This window comes from Bombina bombina, chromosome 4 (genome assembly GCF_027579735.1).
Source record: "Bombina bombina isolate aBomBom1 chromosome 4, aBomBom1.pri, whole genome shotgun sequence".
Classification (NCBI taxonomy): Eukaryota; Metazoa; Chordata; class Amphibia; order Anura; family Bombinatoridae; genus Bombina; species Bombina bombina.
In genome coordinates, this window is record NC_069502.1 from 327,665,076 (window position 1) to 327,684,039 (window position 18,964).

General features: G+C 42.0%; 1 protein-coding gene across 1 annotated transcript in view; it reads right to left on the bottom strand.

Moving 5' to 3' along the window:
* Positions 1 to 18,964, bottom strand: part of DHX36 (DEAH-box helicase 36) — a 195,585-nt gene that overhangs the window by 50,858 nt on the left and 125,763 nt on the right. Inside the window, exon 24 of the mRNA XM_053710066.1 lies at positions 943 to 1,095. Coding sequence (XP_053566041.1) covers positions 943 to 1,095 — 153 coding nt within the window. The remainder of the gene's footprint in view (positions 1 to 942; positions 1,096 to 18,964) is intronic.

Here is an 18,964-nt window from a genome sequence, read left to right on the forward strand (position 1 = left end):
AAGAAAATATTTTGGTTTCATATCCCTTTAAATGTATACTTATAGGGACACACATATGTATTTCAATCTGAAGTAATTGTAAGAAAACGGATTATAAAGAGGCGGATTGGCAGAGTGATTTGACAGGTTATTTATTTAACTAGAGTCTAACATGTTTGAAGAAAGAAAAAAAAAATATTTGTGAAACAATTGTTTTGAACATGTATTCATTAAAGGAAGTTTGTTTTGTTTATTCAAATTATGGATCGAAAATGATCCAGAGCATTACAAAAAAGGTCTGAAAACAAAATAGATATTTTAAAACCATCAATCACAATCCTTTAGAAAAGCTTATCAAATGATTTATCTACAAAAAAAAACAGACTTTAGATGATGAATTCGTAGAAAAATCATTAGATAAACTTTTCTAAAGGATTGTGATCAGCCTCTTTATTAATAAAATATGTGTTAATTTGCAGACAAGGAAAACACACCAGTGTTTATCTTAAAGGGGCAGTAAAGTCAAAATTAAACTCATGAGTCAGAGCATGCAGTTTTAAAAAAACTTTTTAATTTACTTCTAGTTAATTTGCTTTGTTTTCTTGGTATTGTATGTTAAAGAGTAAACCTGGGTAGGTTCATAGGGCCTCAGAAACATGCCTGTTTCTTTAGCTGTCTATAGCAGCAGTGTTTTGCTACAATATTATACATTGTTGCAAACACTTCTGCCATAGAGTACTAAAGACACGTGCACACTCCTGAACCCATATGAGCCTACCCAGGTTTACTCTTCAACAAAGGATACCAAAAGAAGAAAGTATTTTGTAACAGAATTAAAATTGCCATTTGTTTAAAAGTGCATGCTCTATCTAAACCATGAAAGTTTTATTTTGACTTTACTGTCCCTTTAACTTCCTATGTTGTGCCCAACCAATAAATGAAAACCTTTATACTCAGTATTACCTTTACTAGATGTGCAATCCTAGCAGGTGACTGAAACACAATCCATTCATCCACAGCAATAGTATCCTGATCTTTGTCTTTCTGTATAGAAACATCTCCCCCAAAGAAAAGGAGAGAATATGGCGAGACCTCTGTGCAGTCATATAGGTAAATCTGTTGGTGGAAAATGATCTATTACATGGAATGCTCAAAATATGCAATAAAACAAATTAAAATAAAACAATGTCATTCTTATGCAGAAATACCATTCTAGAAATTCTACCACTTCTAAATCTACACTGCATTTTGCAACATTGCAGTGAAATTCTCTGATGCACTGTGAGAAATTAAACCTCTAGATCTGAATAAAAAATGTACATCACTATATAACTGTACATAGGCCCCAATTCTTTATTTTTGGCAGTATAATTTTTTTTAATTATTTTATTATAGGGAAAAAAAACTAATATCCAAGCTGTGGAGTCCACAAGTAATTTTGGGTGGGATATTTTTTTAATTTTTTTTTAGAAGGGCAGGTGCCTAATTTCCAGACTGGCTGCCTGGAGGATTTTCCTACTAAAAGCCACTTCAGAAGAAGCAAAAATTAGTAAAGGTATGTAAGGATAACAATGTTTATGTCTTGCAAGTTTGTAAACAGAAGTCTCATTTTAGAATGTCCAAAAAGTGGAAAATGATCTAGTAGAATGGGTTGTATTGTGTTTTGGGTGAGACATTCCTGCCTCCAAGTAAGCCATGTAAAACAAGAATTTTAACCAAGAAGGTAAAAACTGCAGTGGCTTTCTGGCTTTTTTTTGGACATGAGAAACAAATGAGAGAATTGTCCAAAATCATTTGTAGCATGTAAATAAATTTTTAAGGCTCTCAATACATGTAAATTATGTAGAAGCCTTACTTTTAAATTCTGAAAATTATGACAAAGATAAGGAACTACAATTTCCTAATTGATGATATCGGAAGAAACCATCTCAAGTATCTTAATAATTTAAATATAAAGAGTTAGAAGTGCTGCGGAAAGGACATTAACCCTCCCATACTGTAACAAGCCCACAAGTAAAAATGACAAGGGGACCGTCTTAAACTCCTACAGAAGATTACCTCCTAGGAAATATTCTATGCCATTATTGCTGAAGAGCGTTGAAATAAGACAAAAAGACTCAGCTAAGAAGTGTGCTCAGATTGCACTACATGTTGCGATCAGACCCAAAATGGCATCCTATACGCCGTTAGTTTTTATATACATAAAACTCAAACTGCTCAAATGCTACTGAGCGAACCCTCTAATCAAAAGAGGGAATTAGGAAGTACATACTGTGCCCCATAGACACATTAAACATCCGTGAAAAACGGACCATAAAGGGAAAGAGAAGGGGAATTTTAGCTTATCCACAAAGCCTAATCCCACACTCATAAAGCCTGGGCTTAGCTAGACCTGTCCGGCAATGGAAGCGGCAAATTCCCATCTTACAGACATAAAGCTAATAGCTGCTCAGCCGCAAATATCCCACAGTGTATATATAAATTAGATTAATTACTTCAGGTCCTCCTCTTAAGAAATATAAATGAAAGGACTTCCTCTGAGGAAAATTTTGCTGCGGAGCAGGCACAGCAGCTGCAGGTCTGATAGCCTCACTTGACCGCCAACAGGGACCTGTAGACAGAGAAAAAGCAGAGTAACCAACCCTGGCTTTCTATCAAATGGGAAGCAATAATGTTAGAAACAAAGCAAAGACAACCTTGCCGCTTTCTAACTGCTAAAAGCCACCCTTACACAGCATAGCCCCACATCCTTGCTTGCAGGGAAAAGTTCCCATTAAAGCATTAAATATCTTCAGACACCGACTTCCCACATCCTCCATTGACAAAGGCAAAGAGAATGACTGGGGATTATGTGTAAGGGAAGTTACACTTAACAGCTTTGCTGGGGTGTTCTTTCCCTCCTCCTGCTGGCCAGGAGTTGAATATCCCACTAGTAGTTGGAATGACGTTGTGCACTCTCCATGTCATAGGAAAGAAAAGTCAATTTTAGTTCTCAAAACCACCTTATCTTGGTAAAGAAAAATCTAGATAAGGAGGCTTGAAAGAAAGTGAGGACAATTCAAAAACTCCTCCAAAAAAAAAAAAGAACAATACCTTCCAGGACAGAATTGAATATCTAAACTGTGTATAAGGCTCAAGAGGAGAGGCCTGCAAAACTTCTAGAACCACGGTAAGGTTCCAAGGAGAAATTTGCTTAATCATTGACCTTATTTTGAACAAAACTTTGAACATCAGGAAGATTAGCATGTTCTTGTGTTATACCAAAAAAAAATATATATAAAAAAATAATGGAATATTGACCTTTATAAAAAGCTAGGCGACAAACCCTTATATAAGTCCTCTTGAAAAAAGAAATAAGAAGAATTCTAGGATCCTAAAAGAATGCCAGCTAAAAACCCTAATCTTCACACCAAGAAAACAAATATTTTCCAAATTGTGTTAGATATTTCTAGCAAAATTATTTCTAGCCTAAAAAGGTTTCAACTACAGCATTAAATCTCTAAGCCATCAAGCTGAGAGACTAGATATCTTGAAGATGGAAGGTAACTTGAGACATTAGGTTGTGGAAGAGACCACAGAAGACAACGCAACATCTGAAGAAATATGTAGGAAGATGAAATGATCAGGGAGCTGCTAAAGCATCAATAAACTCCACCAGTGAATCTCTGGAGCTATCCACAACCTGATTGAATACCTCTAGACGAAAAGGTCAGTCCTCAGGATGAAGAGATTGGCGACTGAGTTGATCAGGGAAATTAATTGCTTTAATTTAACAGAGATTAATCTCAGCTCAAAACAAAACTTGGGAAACTGCCTTCAACACTAGGGAACTGTGGGTTCTCACTGCTGTGACATTGTGAAAACGCAGATAAGTCTATTCTTACAGGAAGAGACAGCTCTGGATGGCCCTGAAGAAAACAGAGTTCTTGAATATTTATTGGTAAGCTCAGAGGAGAGCAAGCTCCTTGTGCTCTCCTGGACCCCCATATGGACCATAAATATATGGTATGATGATTTGTCCATCATGAAAGGGATTGTCTCACCTTGAAAACTAAGCGTATTCTTTGGGAACAATTATAAGAATCCTTGCACCACTGATGCAGCAAGTAGAGCTGAAGAGGTGTTAAGTTAAACCATGCAAAAGGAATAGTTTCTGATATTGCTATCATCAGACCTAACACCATGCTCTAAGCGACTGTAGGATTGGAAAGAGACTGTAGAGCTATACAAGCGGACAGAAGCATTAAACTCATTTGTTTCATTAAGAAAAGTCTCAGACTGATTGAATTGATAATAACTCAAAGGCAAGAGACTCTGGTCTGTGGAGAAAGAGAGCTCTTTGGAACGTTGATTCTCCAACCTTGTTTTCAGGGAAAAAAAAGGTTTATATGTATGAGATATGGCTAAAGGTAAAGATGGAGCCTGAACCAAGATATTGTCCAGGTATAAAGCCACTAAAATACCATAAATTCTGTTACAGACAAGAAAGTTACAGACTGGCCTTGTTCCAAAAGAGGTACTGGTGCTATCACTAACAAGAGTTCCAGGTCTGAAATGACTTGAATAAAGGCAATCGCTTTTACAGGAACATTTGCAACACGACACAGAAGAAATCTTTTCATTTGATATCTAATTTGTACCTCAAGGAATACTTTGTTTAGAACCCAATGATCTTGAACAGACATCCCTTAAAAAAACACAATCTACCGCCTACCAGAAAAGAATCTGGACCAGGGGCCACACCTTCATGCAGATTTGTAAAGAGGAAGGCTTTTATGACTGATTAGCCTTTTTCCAATTGGGATTGGACTTACAGAAAGATCTTGACGATTCCAGTTTCAGTGAAAAAGTGTATTTTTGGTTCCCTGAGCTATGAAAGGAACTCAAATAACTCATTGCTCTAATGTTTCCCTTAGACATCTTGTTTTAAAGGGACATGAAACCCAAACATTTTCTTTCATGATTTATTTCAATTATCAAATTTGCATCATTCTCTTGGTATCATTTGTGGAAGAAGCAGCAATGCACTACTGGTTTCTAAATGAACACATGGGTGAGCCAATGACAATAAAAAAATAATAAAAAAATATTATATATATATATATATATATATATATATATATATATATATATATATATACACACAGTTACCAATTAGCAGCTAGAACCTAGGTTATTTGCTGCTCCTGAACTTATGAATAGAAAGAGGGAGCGCCTAAAAAACTGCCACTGCTCGAGTCTGAAAATAGGGTAAGCCTATTCGTAATAGTCTCAATTTATTTTATCAGTATTGCACTATGTAATTTTTGTTTTCACAGGTATCAATTATATTGGATTTTTGGAGCTTCACTTTTTGGTTCAATATTTATCATTTTTCATACTTCATTTTTTGATTTATTACTTTTTTAGTTTTTTTTGGGAACACTGGAGACAACCTAATTAGGATTCACCACACTAGGAGTCTCCATTTGGACACATTGGACATTCACAGAGGACACTTATATTCACTTTGGACACATACATATATATATATATATATATATATATATATATATATATATATATATTTTTTTAAAAAATTTTCTTGGACACTTATTTTTATTCACAGCTATATTATTTCCTCACAAATTTGATGATACTTGTCTTGATGAATTGACCTACCCCTAATCAATTGATCATAATTGTTTTTAATTGTTTTTATCTGTCCTTCTGAATTGTGTATAGGGTACCCTACCATATGTTAAGTTTGTAATAAATTAATTTTTAACCTTGATATTTTAGCATATGTAAATATTTTAGCCTTTTTTTTAGGAGCTCCCTCCTATTCATATCCATTATCTTTGAGCTTTTAGGGATGTCATTTTGGGAGCTTGTATCTTGTAATGTTGGTGCTGTATACAAATTAATTTCATTGTAGTTGCTCCTGAACTTACCTAGATAAACCTTTCAGCAAAGGATAACAAGAGAAGGAAGCAAATTAAATAGAAGTAAATTAGAAAGTTGTTAAAAATGGTATGCTCTATCCAAATCATGAATGTCTATGTATGACTTCACTGTCCCTTTAAGGTAGAAAAAACAAAATCTATGCTTACCTGATAAATGTATTTATTTCCGGATATGGTGAGTCTACTGCTTGAGTAATACCTGTTGGGAATATCACTCCTGGCCAGCAGGAGGAGGCAAAGAGCACCACAGTTAAACTGCTAAGTATCACTCCCTTACCCACAACCCCCAGTCATTCGACCAAAGGGAAATGGAGAAAAAGGAGTAACACAAGATGTAGGGGTGCCTGAGGTCATAGTCAAAAGAACAACTGTCTTAAAATAAAAGAGTGGGGCCGTGGACTCACCATATCTGGAAAGAAATACATTTATCAGGGAAGCATAAATTTTGTTTTTCTTTCCTAAGATATGGTGAGTCCACGGCTTGAGTAATTACTGTTGGGAACCAATACCCAAGCTAGAGTACACGGATAAATAGGGAGGGACAAGGCAGGCAGTCCTAAACAGAAGGCACCACCGCTTGAAAAACCTTTCTCCCAAAAGAAGCCTCAGCCGAGGCAAATTTGGAAAAAGTATGTAGAGAATACCAAGTTGCAGCTTTGCAAATTTGTTCCACAGAAGTTTCATTTTTGAAAGCCCAAGAAGAGGAAACAGCTCTTGTGGAATGAGTCTTAATTCTCTCAGGAGGCTGCTGTCCAGCAGTCTCATAAGCTAAACAAATTATACTTCGTAACCAAAAAGAAAGAGTAGTAGCAGTAGCTTTCTGACCTTTACGTTTCCCAGAGAAACAGACAAAGAGGACAGAGGACTTAGTTGCCTGTAAGTAGAATTTAAGAGCATGTACAACATCCAAATTGTGTAACAAACGTTCTTTGGAAGAAGAAGGATTAGGACACAGAGAGGGAACAACAACTTCCTGATTGATATTTCTATTAGAAACAACCTTAGGAAGGAAACCTAATTTGGTACGAAGAACCGCCTTATTGGCATGAAAAATAAGATAAGGGGAATCACACTGCAGAGCTGAGAGTTCCGAGACTCTGATAGCAACAAGAAAAAAAAACCTTCCAAGATAACAACAATGTTTATGGAATGCAACGGTTCAAATGGAGCCAGCTGTAAAACGTTAAGAACAAGGTTAAGGCTCCAAGGAGGAACAACAGACTTAAAGACAGGCCTTATTTTGACCAAGGCCTGACAAAAAAAAAAGGAAATTTATGCTTACCTGATAAATTAATTTCTTCTATGGTACGACGAGTCCACAGATTCATCCTTTACTTGTGGGATATTATCCTCCTGCTAACAGGAAGTGGCAAAGAGCACCACAGCAGAGCTGTCTATATAGCTCCTCCCTTAGCTCCACCCCCCAGTCATTCGACCGAAGGTACAGGAAGAAAAAGGAGAAACTAAAAAGGTGCAGAGGTGACTGAAGTTTCAAATCAAAAAATTTAATCTGTCTTAAAATGACAGGGCGGGCCGTAGACTCGTCGTAACATAGAAGAAATTAATTTATCAGGTAAGCATAAATTTACTTTTCTTCTATAAGGTACGACGAGTCCACGGATTCATCCTTTACTTGTGGGATACAATACCAAAGCTACAGGACACGGATGAACGGGAGGGACTAAACAGATGGTTAAACAGAAGGCACCACTGCTTGAAGAACTTTTCTCCCAAAAATAGCCTCCGAAGAAGCAAAAGTATCAAATTTGTAAAATTTGGAAAAGGTATGAAGCGAAGACCAAGTCGCAGCCTTACAAATCTGTTCAACAGAAGCATCATTTTTAAAAGCCCATGTGGAAGCCACCGCTCTAGTAGAGTGAGCTGTAATCCTTTCAGGAGGCTGCTGTCCAGCAGTCTCGTATGACAAACGGACTTTTCAGCCAAAAAGAAAGAGAGGTTGCCGTAGATTTTTGACCTCTACGTTTTCCAGAATAGACAACAAACAAAGAAGATTTTTGACGGAAATCATTGGTTGCTTGCAAGTAAAACTTCAAAGCACGAACCACGCCCAAGTTGTGCAACAGACGCTCCTTCTTAGAGGAAGGATTAGGACACAGAGAAGGAACAACAATTTCCTGATTGATATTCCTATTAGTAACAACCTTAGGAAGGAATCCAGGTTTGGTACGCAAAACCACCTTATCAGCATGGAAAACAAGATAAGGCGAGTCGCATTGTAATGCAGATAGTTCAGAAACTCTTTGAGCCGAAGAGATAGCAACTAAAAACAAAACTTTCCAAGATAGAAGCTTAATATCTATGGAATGCATAGGTTCAAATGGAACCCCTTGAAGAACTTTAAGAACTAAATTCAAACTCCATGGCGGAGCAACAGGTTTAAACACAGGTTTGATTCTAACTAAAGCCTGACAGAACGACTGAACGTCTGGAACATCTGCCAGACGCTTGTGCAGTAGAATTGATAAAGCAGATATCTGTCCCTTTAAGGAACTAGCCGATAGCCCCTTCTCCAATCCTTCTTGGAGAAAGGACAAAATCCTAGGAATCCTGATCTTACTCCATGAGTAGCCTTTGGATTCGCACCAATAAAGATATTTACGCCATATCTTATGATAAATTTTCCTAGTGACAGGCTTTCGAGCCTGAATCAAGGTATCTATGACCTCAGAGAAACCCCGCTTGGATAAAATCAGTTGTTCAATCTCCAGGCAGTCAGTTGCAGAGAAACTAGATTTGGATGCTGGAACGGACCTTGAATCAGAAGGTCCTGTCTCAGTGGCAGAGTCCATGGTGGAAGAGATGACATGTCCACCAGGTGCTATCAAAATCACCGAAGCTCTCTCCTGTTTTATTCTGGCAATCAAACGAGGAAGGAGAGGAAAAGGTGGAAACACATAAGCCAGGTTGAAAGACCAGGGTACTGCTAGAGTATCTATCAGTACTGCCTGAGGATCCTTTGACCAGGACCCATAACAAGGAAGTTTGGCGTTCTGACGAGACGCCATCAGATCCAATTCAGGTGTGCCCCATTGCTGAATCAATTGTGCAAAAACATCCGGATGGAGTTCCCACTCCCCCGGATGAAAAGTCTGACGACTTAGAAAATCCGTCTCCCAGTTCTCCACTCCTGGGATATAGATTGCCGATAGATAGCAAGAGTGAGTCTCTGCCCATCGAATTATTTTGGTAACCTCTATCATCGCTAGAGAACTCTTTGTTTCCCCCTGATGATTGATATATGCTACAGTCGTGCTACAGTCGTGATATTGTCCGACTGGAATCTTATGAATCTGGCCGAAGCCAGCTGAGGCCACGCCTGAAGAGCGTTGAATATCGCTCTCAGTTCTAGAATATTTATCGGGAGGAGAGCCTCCTCCTGAGTCCACAAACCCTGTGCTTTCAGGGAATTCCAGACTGCACCCCAGCCCAATAGGCTGGCGTCCGTCGTCACTATGACCTACGCTGGCCTGCGGAAACACATTCCCTGGGACAGATGATCCTTTGACCACCCCACAAAACGTTAAAAGCACTCCCAGTTACAAAACGTTTGCCCACAAACATTCAAAAACTCAGTATCAACCATTTTTTAATTAGCCCCTTATTGCTAGCTTAGTAATGCCCTTCTATAGCTCATAGGATTACTGCTTATCCTCTCCCTCATGGGGACACTGTCAGCCTTTCTGAAATACAGTCTCTCCAGAAAAAATGACTGAACATACCTCACTGCTATAAAGCATGAAAACGTTCCTCACACTGAAGTTTCCTGTACTCCTCAGCCTCTGTGGAACCTGTACTGGATCTTAGTGACAAATGCTAAGATCATCATCCTCCAGGCAGAAGTCTTCATCCATCTGCTGCCTGAGAGTAAATAGTACACACCAGTACCATTTAAAACAAAAAACTCTTGCTTGAAGAAATTAAAAACTAATACTTTATCACCTCTTTCACTTTACCCTTACAAGTACTTAGAGTAGGCAAAGAGAATGACTGGGGGGTGGAGCTATATAGACAGCTCTGCTGTGGTGCTCTTTGCCACTTCCTGTTAGCAGGAGGATAATATCCCACAAGTAAAGGATGAATCCGTGGACTCGTCGTACCTTATAGAAGAAAGATTGCACATCTGGCACATCCGCCAAATGTTTATGTAGTAAAATAAAGCCGAAATCTGACAATCCCTTTTCCAGGCCTTCCTGAAGAAAAGATAAAATTCTAGGAATTCTAATTCTACTCCAAGAGTAGCCCTTGGATTAACACCAATAAAGATATTTATGTGATATCTTAAGGTAAATCTTTCTAGCAACAGGCTTGCGAGCCTGAATCATGTTCTCAATGACCGACTCAGAAAAACCACGCTTAGACAGAATTAAGCGTTCAATCTCCAAGCAGTCAGCTTCAGAGAAACTAGATTTGGATGAAGGATGGGACCCTGAATCAGGAGGTCCTTCCTCAAAGGTAGTCTCCAAGGTGGGAGAGATAACATCTCAACTAGGTCTGCAAACCAGACCCTGCAAGGCCATGCAGGGGCTATTAGATTTCCTGACGCCCTCTTGTGTTTGATACGAGCAATGACTCGTGGAAGGAGAGAAAAAGGAGGAAACAGGTATGCTAATCTGAAAACACAAGGAACCGCCAGAGCATCTATAAGAATGGCCTGCGGATCTCTTGACCTTAAACCGTACCATGGAAGCGAGGCGTTCTGACAGGACGCCATCAGATCTAATTCCGGCACCCCCCATTTGAGGACAAAGCTGGAAAACACCTCCAGATGGAGTTCCCACTACCGGGATAAAAAGTCTGTCTGCTCAGAAAAAAGCTTCCCAGTTGTCTACTCCTGGAATGTGGATGGCAGATAGACAACAATTGTGGATCTCTGCCCACTGAAGAATCCGAGTAACCTCCTTCATGGCTAAGGAACTCTGAGTTCCTCCCTGGTGATTGATGTAAGCCACAGAGATTATATTGTCTGACTGGAACCTGATAAACTGGGCTGAGGACAACTGAGGCCAAGCCAATAGAGCATTGTAAATTGCCCTCAACTCCAAGATGTTGATGGGGAGAGCAGACTCCTCCCGAGTCCAAAGGCTCTGAGCTTTTAACGAAAGGGGAAAGAGCGAGGGAGGGAGAGCAAAAGAGAGGGGGAAAGAGAGAGAGCAAAAGAGAGGGGGAAAGAGAGAGAGCAAAAGAGAGGGGGAAAGAGAGAGAGCAAAAGAGAGGGGGAAAGAGAGAGAGCAAAAGAGAGGGGGAGAGAGAGAGAGCAAAAGAGAGGGGGAGAGAGAGAGAGCAAAAGAGAGGGGGGGAGAGAGAGAGCACACAAGAGAGGGGGAGAGAGCACAAAAGAGAGGGGGAGAGAGAGAGAGCACAAAAGAGAGGGGGAGAGAGAGCGCAAAAGAGGTGGGAGCGCAAAAGAGGGGGGGACAGCAAGAGAGAGGGGGAGAGAGAGCAAAGGAGAGGGGGAGAGAGAGCAAAAGAGAGGGGGAGAGAGAGAGAACAAAAGGGGGGAGAGAGAGAGCAAAAGAGAGAGGGGGAGAGAGAGAGAGAGAGAGAGAGAGAGAGAGAGAGAGAGAGAAAGCACCACAGCCTGAAATTACCAGACACCCTACAAAAACTCCAAATGAAAAGGGAAAAGCCGGAAGCCCAGGTAACTGCTCATCAGTTACATAACTTGCAAGCCGTGCTAGAAACCACTCAGACCCAGAGTCTGCTGAGCACAAAGGCCTCAGAGAAACCAGCCCAGCAGCTCTTGACTCCCACGAAAAGTACCCCTAAAAGTTAAAAACCTCTATCTACTCCCGAGGGGGAGAATGCAGAACCCTATAAGAGAACCAAAAGGACCATCCAACACGGGCACAAATCAAATTTAGAGCAACCCAAGGTTGCCACAGGACCAGAAAAATAAGACCATACCAAACCCAAAGGTTAAGCAGAACCGTCCATGCCCATTCCAGGCAAGAGACATTGTCCAAGCCAGAGTCCTCTCAAAGAACAGAACAAATCAAAAGATCTAACTTCCTGAGGAATCTATCAGCTGCCTTCCATGGTAGGAGCGCACTCAAGACAGAGCACGCCACCATCTAAAGTCCGTAGACACAGGTTACCTAGCAACAGCCGCAAACCCAAGAGTTTGAAAAACTCCTGACCAGTTGAATAAATGGGCAACCAGTACCCTTGGATCCACACGCTGGTGAAGAGGAATGCTTGACCCCAGAAAGGCGAAAGTCTGTGATTGACCTCAGACCTCTTACCCTCAAGCCCAAAAGGCTAGATCTGCATAAGGTCGAAGGATAGCACCCAAGAGTCTAAAGCCCATGGTATGACAAGTGGCAATTCTTAGATTGAGAAGGCGACAGTCTCCAGAAATCCTTACCAGATCGGTCTCCCAAAATCCCTGCAACAGGAATAACAATGGGAGCCTCGCAGCTGCTGGCAGAAAAGGCAAGGTGACCGCTGCACTCCACGTACTGGAGCAAATGAACGGTGAGAAAAAAAGGAAGAAGGACATGCTCTGCACTTCCAGAACAGGTGAATCAACCCAAAACGAGAAGGAAAGAAAACTCTGCCACTGCAAAAGGAATGCGACTAGGCTACAAGAGTCAACATCCGGAAGATACTGCAAGTGAAGACGTAAATTGTCCATCACCTGGAATACTAGACCTCCGGAGGTCATTCACATCCACAAACTCTACAGGACTGGAAAACTACGTTTCCTAATCCCCAGAGACCCTTAGGAACCCCGACGACGTCTTAAAAAAGTTGGTCACGTAACTCAAGCAAATTGTAGCACCTGGTATTCTCATCAAAGTACTAACCAGACCCAACCAAGCTTAGCTTCCGAGATCGGCACATTCAGGGTGGAGTAGCCGAAGGCAAATAAAAAGGCCAACTTATATCGGAACTCCCAACCTTCCTTCCAGAAGCGTTGGATCTACGCACTAGGCCCCATAGTTCGTAGTAGGATCCGAGCCCGGAGTCCATATCAATAGGCCAAGTGACATTCAGAATCCGACAGGATACTCAGCACCACAAGGGTGACATGAACCCAAGGAACAGCAGATAGAGCCCAAACAGTACCTGCCTGGTACAAGGACACCCCAAAACTGTCTAAGGTCCAAGAAAAATCGTCCCGAAGGTTCGAAAATATGAATTAGAACATAACTTCGTTCCTAGCCAAAAGTGCGCAACATCCGAGGAAACTCCCACGACCACAAAATCGCAAGTATCAGTTCTAGAGAAAGAACGTTCCCAAACAGAAATTATATCAGACTTGAGCTTATTAAAAACAAATCAAATACATCCTATCCGGATCAAAATAAAAATAAGGTAGCACCCGCGGGTGAATGCCCAAGGTGAATGGGTACACCAACAGGACCAGCTGATCAGAGGCCCCATTCACCCAAACTCAGAACTGGAACCAATACATAAAATTAAGAAAAACGGAAATGTCAAGGAGATTAGCTTCATCCCCAAACGTCTAACCCAGCTTGCCATCCTGCATCTAAGGCCTTGGATCCCTCGGCCCCCTAGGACTGGAATCCTCTAGCACTGCCAAAACATGCCTTAGAAGAACACAAAGACGTGCCAGCCAATAAGGGAAGGTGAAATTATCCCTCTCCGGATCGATAACCCGACCCGAGGTTGGGACCCCTGAAGCCTCAGAGGCCGACGCTTCTCCAGAAGGCCGAACTGAATCAGGCGATCCCACGTATGACAGGCCCTGGTTGACAGAACACAGACAGTACCTAAAAATTCACTTGGGAGAGCTATGAGCTAGCGCCATAGTTATGACCATGCGGTACCGTGCCGTAACCTCTGGAGGAGACAAGTCACCTTCCAGAGAAGAAGTAAAGGCCATAGGGACACCTGCTTGTGTAGCAAAGTAAGGTTCTGGGGCACACAATTCACCAGACATAGAATCCTCGGGGGATGGCTCAACGCACTCTAAAGTCCCAGAGTTGGGAGAAGAGAGTACTCTAGAATGGCAATCGGAACATAACTGATGTGCATGGATAACCCGGGCCATTTAATATTCATCACAAGACACATTCTCAGCATCGGAGACATCCATGTCTAAAGAAATCCGAATCCTCTATAATCTTGGGATTACAAAAATGACAAACACTAACTGGCACCCTTTTTACACACCCAATGGCTGGGGCACTCACCACCTCCTGTGAAGCAGACAACCAAGGAGCAGACTCACAATCGGCATACGGTAGTGGAAAACAAGGCAACCGCACCCGGTCACGAGGTGTGCCGTATCAGTCACAAAAAGAGCGCACAAAGCTAAAGAGATCGCGCCAATGATGATAAGGCTGTTATGTTCCGAAAAGCCATGAGCCAAAGTATTACTACACATTAGCAGATAGAACCACATAACAAACATGATTACATCCCCCCGTTTAATAACCCCCCTCAGGAGATATGAACCCATAATTCTTATTTTTAAGATAAAAGGAGTCCCACTGGGACCCTACCTTCTCTCGTTACCATTACATTCACATAATGAAATAAAATGAAACGATCTAACCGGAATCCGCATCCGTGGGACAGGAACACAGCCCTTCAAGTGTGACAAATAGTAGCCTCACTTCTGACATGGACTTGAGTGAATAAAGGTAGGCAGCGAAACTCGTCAACGCTGATTGCCAAGGAGCTGTTAATATGAGTCGGGATGGTTTCGCAGAAAGACTCTCCCTGCATCTCCGGACTCTAACCTTCCTCCATGCTCTCACTGAGAGGCTGACAGGATTACTTAAAACTCCAGTCCCATTTTGAAGAGTACTACCCTCCATAAGAGACTCTTGAACTTCTGACAATTCTCTGCCAACTTCCTGTGATGAAAGGCAAAGAATGACTGGGGGATTAGGGAAGTGGGGGAGGTATTTGAAGCCTTTGCCTGTGGTGTCTTTGCCTCCTCCTGGTGGCCAGGTTCTGAATTCCCAAAAGTAATGAATGCAGCTGTAGACTCTTCCCGTTTCAGAAAAAAACATAATTTATGTAAGAACTTACCTGATAAATTCATTTCTTTCATATTAGCAAGAGTCCATGAGCTAGTGACGTATGGGATATACATTCCTACCAGGAGGGGCAAAGTTTCCCAAACCTCAAAATGCCTATAAATACACCCCTCACCACACCCACAAATCAGTTTAACGCATAGCCAAGAAGTGGGGTGATAAGAAAAAAGTGCGAAAGCATAAAAAAACATAATTTATGCTTACCTGATAAATTCCTTTCTTCTGTTGTGTGATCAGTCCACGGGTCATCATTACTTCTGGGATATAACTCCTCCCCAACAGGAAATGCAAGAGGATTCACCCAGCAGAGCTGCATATAGCTCCTCCCCTCTACGTCACTCCCAGTCATTCGACCAAGGACCAACGAGAAAGGAGAAACCAAGGGTGAAGAGGTGACTGTAGTATAATTTAGAAAATATTTGCCTGCCTTAAAAAAACAGGGCGGGCCGTGGACTGATCACACAACAGAAGAAAGGAATTTATCAGGTAAGCATAAATTATGTTTTCTTCTGTTATGTGTGATCAGTCCACGGGTCATCATTACTTCTGGGATACCAATACCAAAGCAAAAGTACATGGATGACGGGAGGGCTAGGCAGGCTCATTATACAGAAGGAACCACTGCCTGAAGAACCTTTCTCCCAAAAATAGCCTCCGAAGAAGCAAAAGTGTCAAATTTGTAAAATTTGGAAAAAGTATGGAGCGAAGACCAAGTTGCAGCCTTGCAAATCTGTTCAACAGAGGCCTCATTCTTAAAGGCCCAAGTGGAAGCCACAGCTCTAGTAGAATGAGCTGTAATTCTTTCAGGAGGCTGCTGTCCAGCAGTCTCATAGGCTAAACGAATTATGCTACGAAGCCAGAAGGAGAGAGAAGTAGCCGAAGCCTTTTGACCTCTCCTCTGACCAGAGTACACGACAAACAGGGAAGACGTTTGTCGAGATTCCTTAGTTGCCTGCAAATAGAACTTGAGGGCACGAACTACATCCAGATTGTGCAGAAGACGTTCCTTCTTTGAAGAAGGATTCGGACACAAGGAAGGAACAACGATCTCTTGATTGATATTCCTGTTAGTGACTACCTTAGGTAAGAACCCAGGTTTTGTACGCAGAACTACCTTATCCGAATGAAAAATCAAATAAGGAGAATCACAATGTAGAGCTGATAACTCAGAGACTCTCCGAGCCGAAGAAATAGCCATTAAAAATAGAACTTTCCAAGATAACAGTTTAATGTCAATGGAATGAAGGGGTTCAAACGGAACTCCTTGTAAAACGTTAAGAACCAGGTTTAAACTCCATGGTGGAGCAACAGTTTTAAACACAGGCTTGATCCTAGCTAAAGCTTGACAAAAGGCCTGGACGTCTGGATTTTCTGACAGACGCTTGTGCAACAAAATGGACAGAGCTGAGATCTGTCCCTTTAAAGAACTAGCCGATAAACCCTTATCTAAACCTTCTTGTAGAAAAGACAATATCCTAGGAATCCTAACCTTACTCCAAGAGTAACCTTTGGATTCGCACCAATATAAGTATTTACGCCATATTTTATGGTAAATCCTTCTAGTAACAGGCTTCCTAGCCTGTATTAAGGTATCAATAACTGACTCAGAAAAACCACGCTTTGATAAGATCAAGCGTTCAATTTCCAAGCAGTCAGCTTCAGAGAAGTTAGGTTTTGATATTTGAATGGACCCTGAATCAGAAGGTCCTGTCTTAGAGGTAGAGACCAAGGCGGACAGGATGACATGTCCACTAGATCTGCATACCAAGTCCTGCGTGGCCATGCAGGTGCTATTAGAATCACTGATGCTCTCTCCTGTTTGATTCTGGCAATCAATCGAGGAAGCATCGGGAAGGGTGGAAACACATAAGCCATCCTGAAGGTCCATGGTGCTGTCAAGGCATCTATCATAACTGCTTCCGGATCCCTGGATCTGGACCCGTAGCGAGGAAGTTTGGCGTTCTGACGAGACGCCATGAGATCTATTTGTGGTTTGCCCCAACGTCGAAGTATTTGGGCAAAGACCTCCGGATGAAGTTCCCACTCTCCCGGATGAAAAGTCTGACGACTCAAGAAATCCGCCTCCCAGTTCTCCACTCCCGGGATGTGGATTGCTGACAGGTGGCACGAGTGAGACTCTGCCCAGCGAATTATCTTTGATACTTCCATCATTGCTAGGGAGCTTCTTGTCCCTCCCTGATGGTTGATGTAAGCCACAGTCGTGATGTTGTCCGACTGAAACCTGATGAACCCCCGAGTTGATAACTGGGGCCAAGCCAGAAGGGCATTGAGAACTGCTCTCAATTCCAGAATGTTTATTGGAAGGAGGCTCTCCTCCTGATTCCATAATCCCTGAGTCTTCAGAGAATTCCAGACAGCGCCCCAACCTAGTAGGCTGGCGTCTGTTGTTACAATTGTCCAGTCTGGCCTGCTGAATGGCATCCCCCTGGACAGATGTGGCCGAGAAAGCCACCATAGAAGAGAATTTCTGGTCTCTTGATCCAGGTTCAGAGTAGGGGACAAATCTGAGTAATCCCCATTCCACTGACTTAGCATGCACAATTGCAGAGGTCTGAGATGTAGGCGAGCAAAAGGTACTATGTCCATTGCCGCTACCATTAAGCCGATCACCTCCATGCATTGAGCTACTGACGGGTGTTGAATGGAATGTAGGACACGGCATGCATTTTGAAGCTTTGTTAACCTGTCTTCTGTCAGGTAAATCTTCATTTCTACAGAATCTATCAGAGTCCCCAAGAAAGGAACTCTTGAGAGTGGAAAGAGAGAGCTCTTCTTTTCGTTCACCTTCCATCCATGCGACCTTAGAAATGCCAGTACTAACTCTGTATGAGACTTGGCAGTTTGAAAGCTTGGAGCTTGTATCAGAATGTCGTCCAGGTATGGAGCTACCGAAATTCCTCGCGGTCTTAGAACCGCTAGAAGAGTACCCAGAACCTTTGTGAAGATTCTTGGAGCCGTAGCCAATCCGAATGGAAGAGCTACAAATTGGTAATGCCTGTCTAGAAAGGCAAACCTTAGATACCGGTAATGATCTTTGTGAATCGGTATGTGAAGGTAAGCAACCTTTAAATCCACTGTGGTCATGTACTGACCTCTTTGGATCATGGGTAAAATTGTCCGAATAGTTTCCATTTTGAACGATGGAACTCTTAGGAATTTGTTTAGGATCTTTAAATCCAAGATTGGCCTGAAAGTTCCCTCTTTTTTGGGAACTACAAACAGATTTGAGTAAAACCCTTGTCCTTGTTCCGACCGCGGAACCGGATGGATCACTCCCATTAATAAAAGATCTTGTACGCAGCGTAGAAACGCTTCTTTCTTTATCTGGTTTGTTGACAACCTTGACAGATGAAATCTCCCTCTTGGGGGAGAAGATTTGAAGTCCAGAAGGTATCCCTGAGATATGATCTCTAGCGCCCAGGGATCCTGAACATCTCTTGCCCAAGCCTGGGCGAAGAGAGAAAGTCTGCCCCCCACCAGATCCGGTCCCGGATCGGGGGCCCTCGATTCATGCTGTCTTAGGGGCAGCAGCAGGTTTCCTGGCCTGTTTGCCCTTGTTCCAGGACTGATTAGGTCTCCAGCCTTGTCTGTAGCGAGCAACAGCTCCTTCCTGTTTTGGTGCAGAGGAAGTTGATGCTGCTCCTGCTTTGAAATTACGAAAGGAACGAAAATTAGACAGTCTAGTCTTAGCTTTGGCTTTGTCCTGAGGCAGGGCATGGCCTTTACCTCCTGTAATGTCAGCGATAATCTCCTTCAACCCGGGCCCGAATAAGGTCTGCCCCTTGAAAGGTATATTAAGCAATTTAGATTTAGAAGTAACATCAGCTGACCAGGATTTTAGCCACAGTGCTCTGCGTGCCTGAATGGCGAATCCTGAATTCTTAGCCGTAAGCTTAGTTAAATGTACTACGGCTTCCGAAATGAAAGAATTAGCTAGTTTAAGGACTCTAAGCCTGTCCGTAATATCGTCCAGCGTAGCTGAAC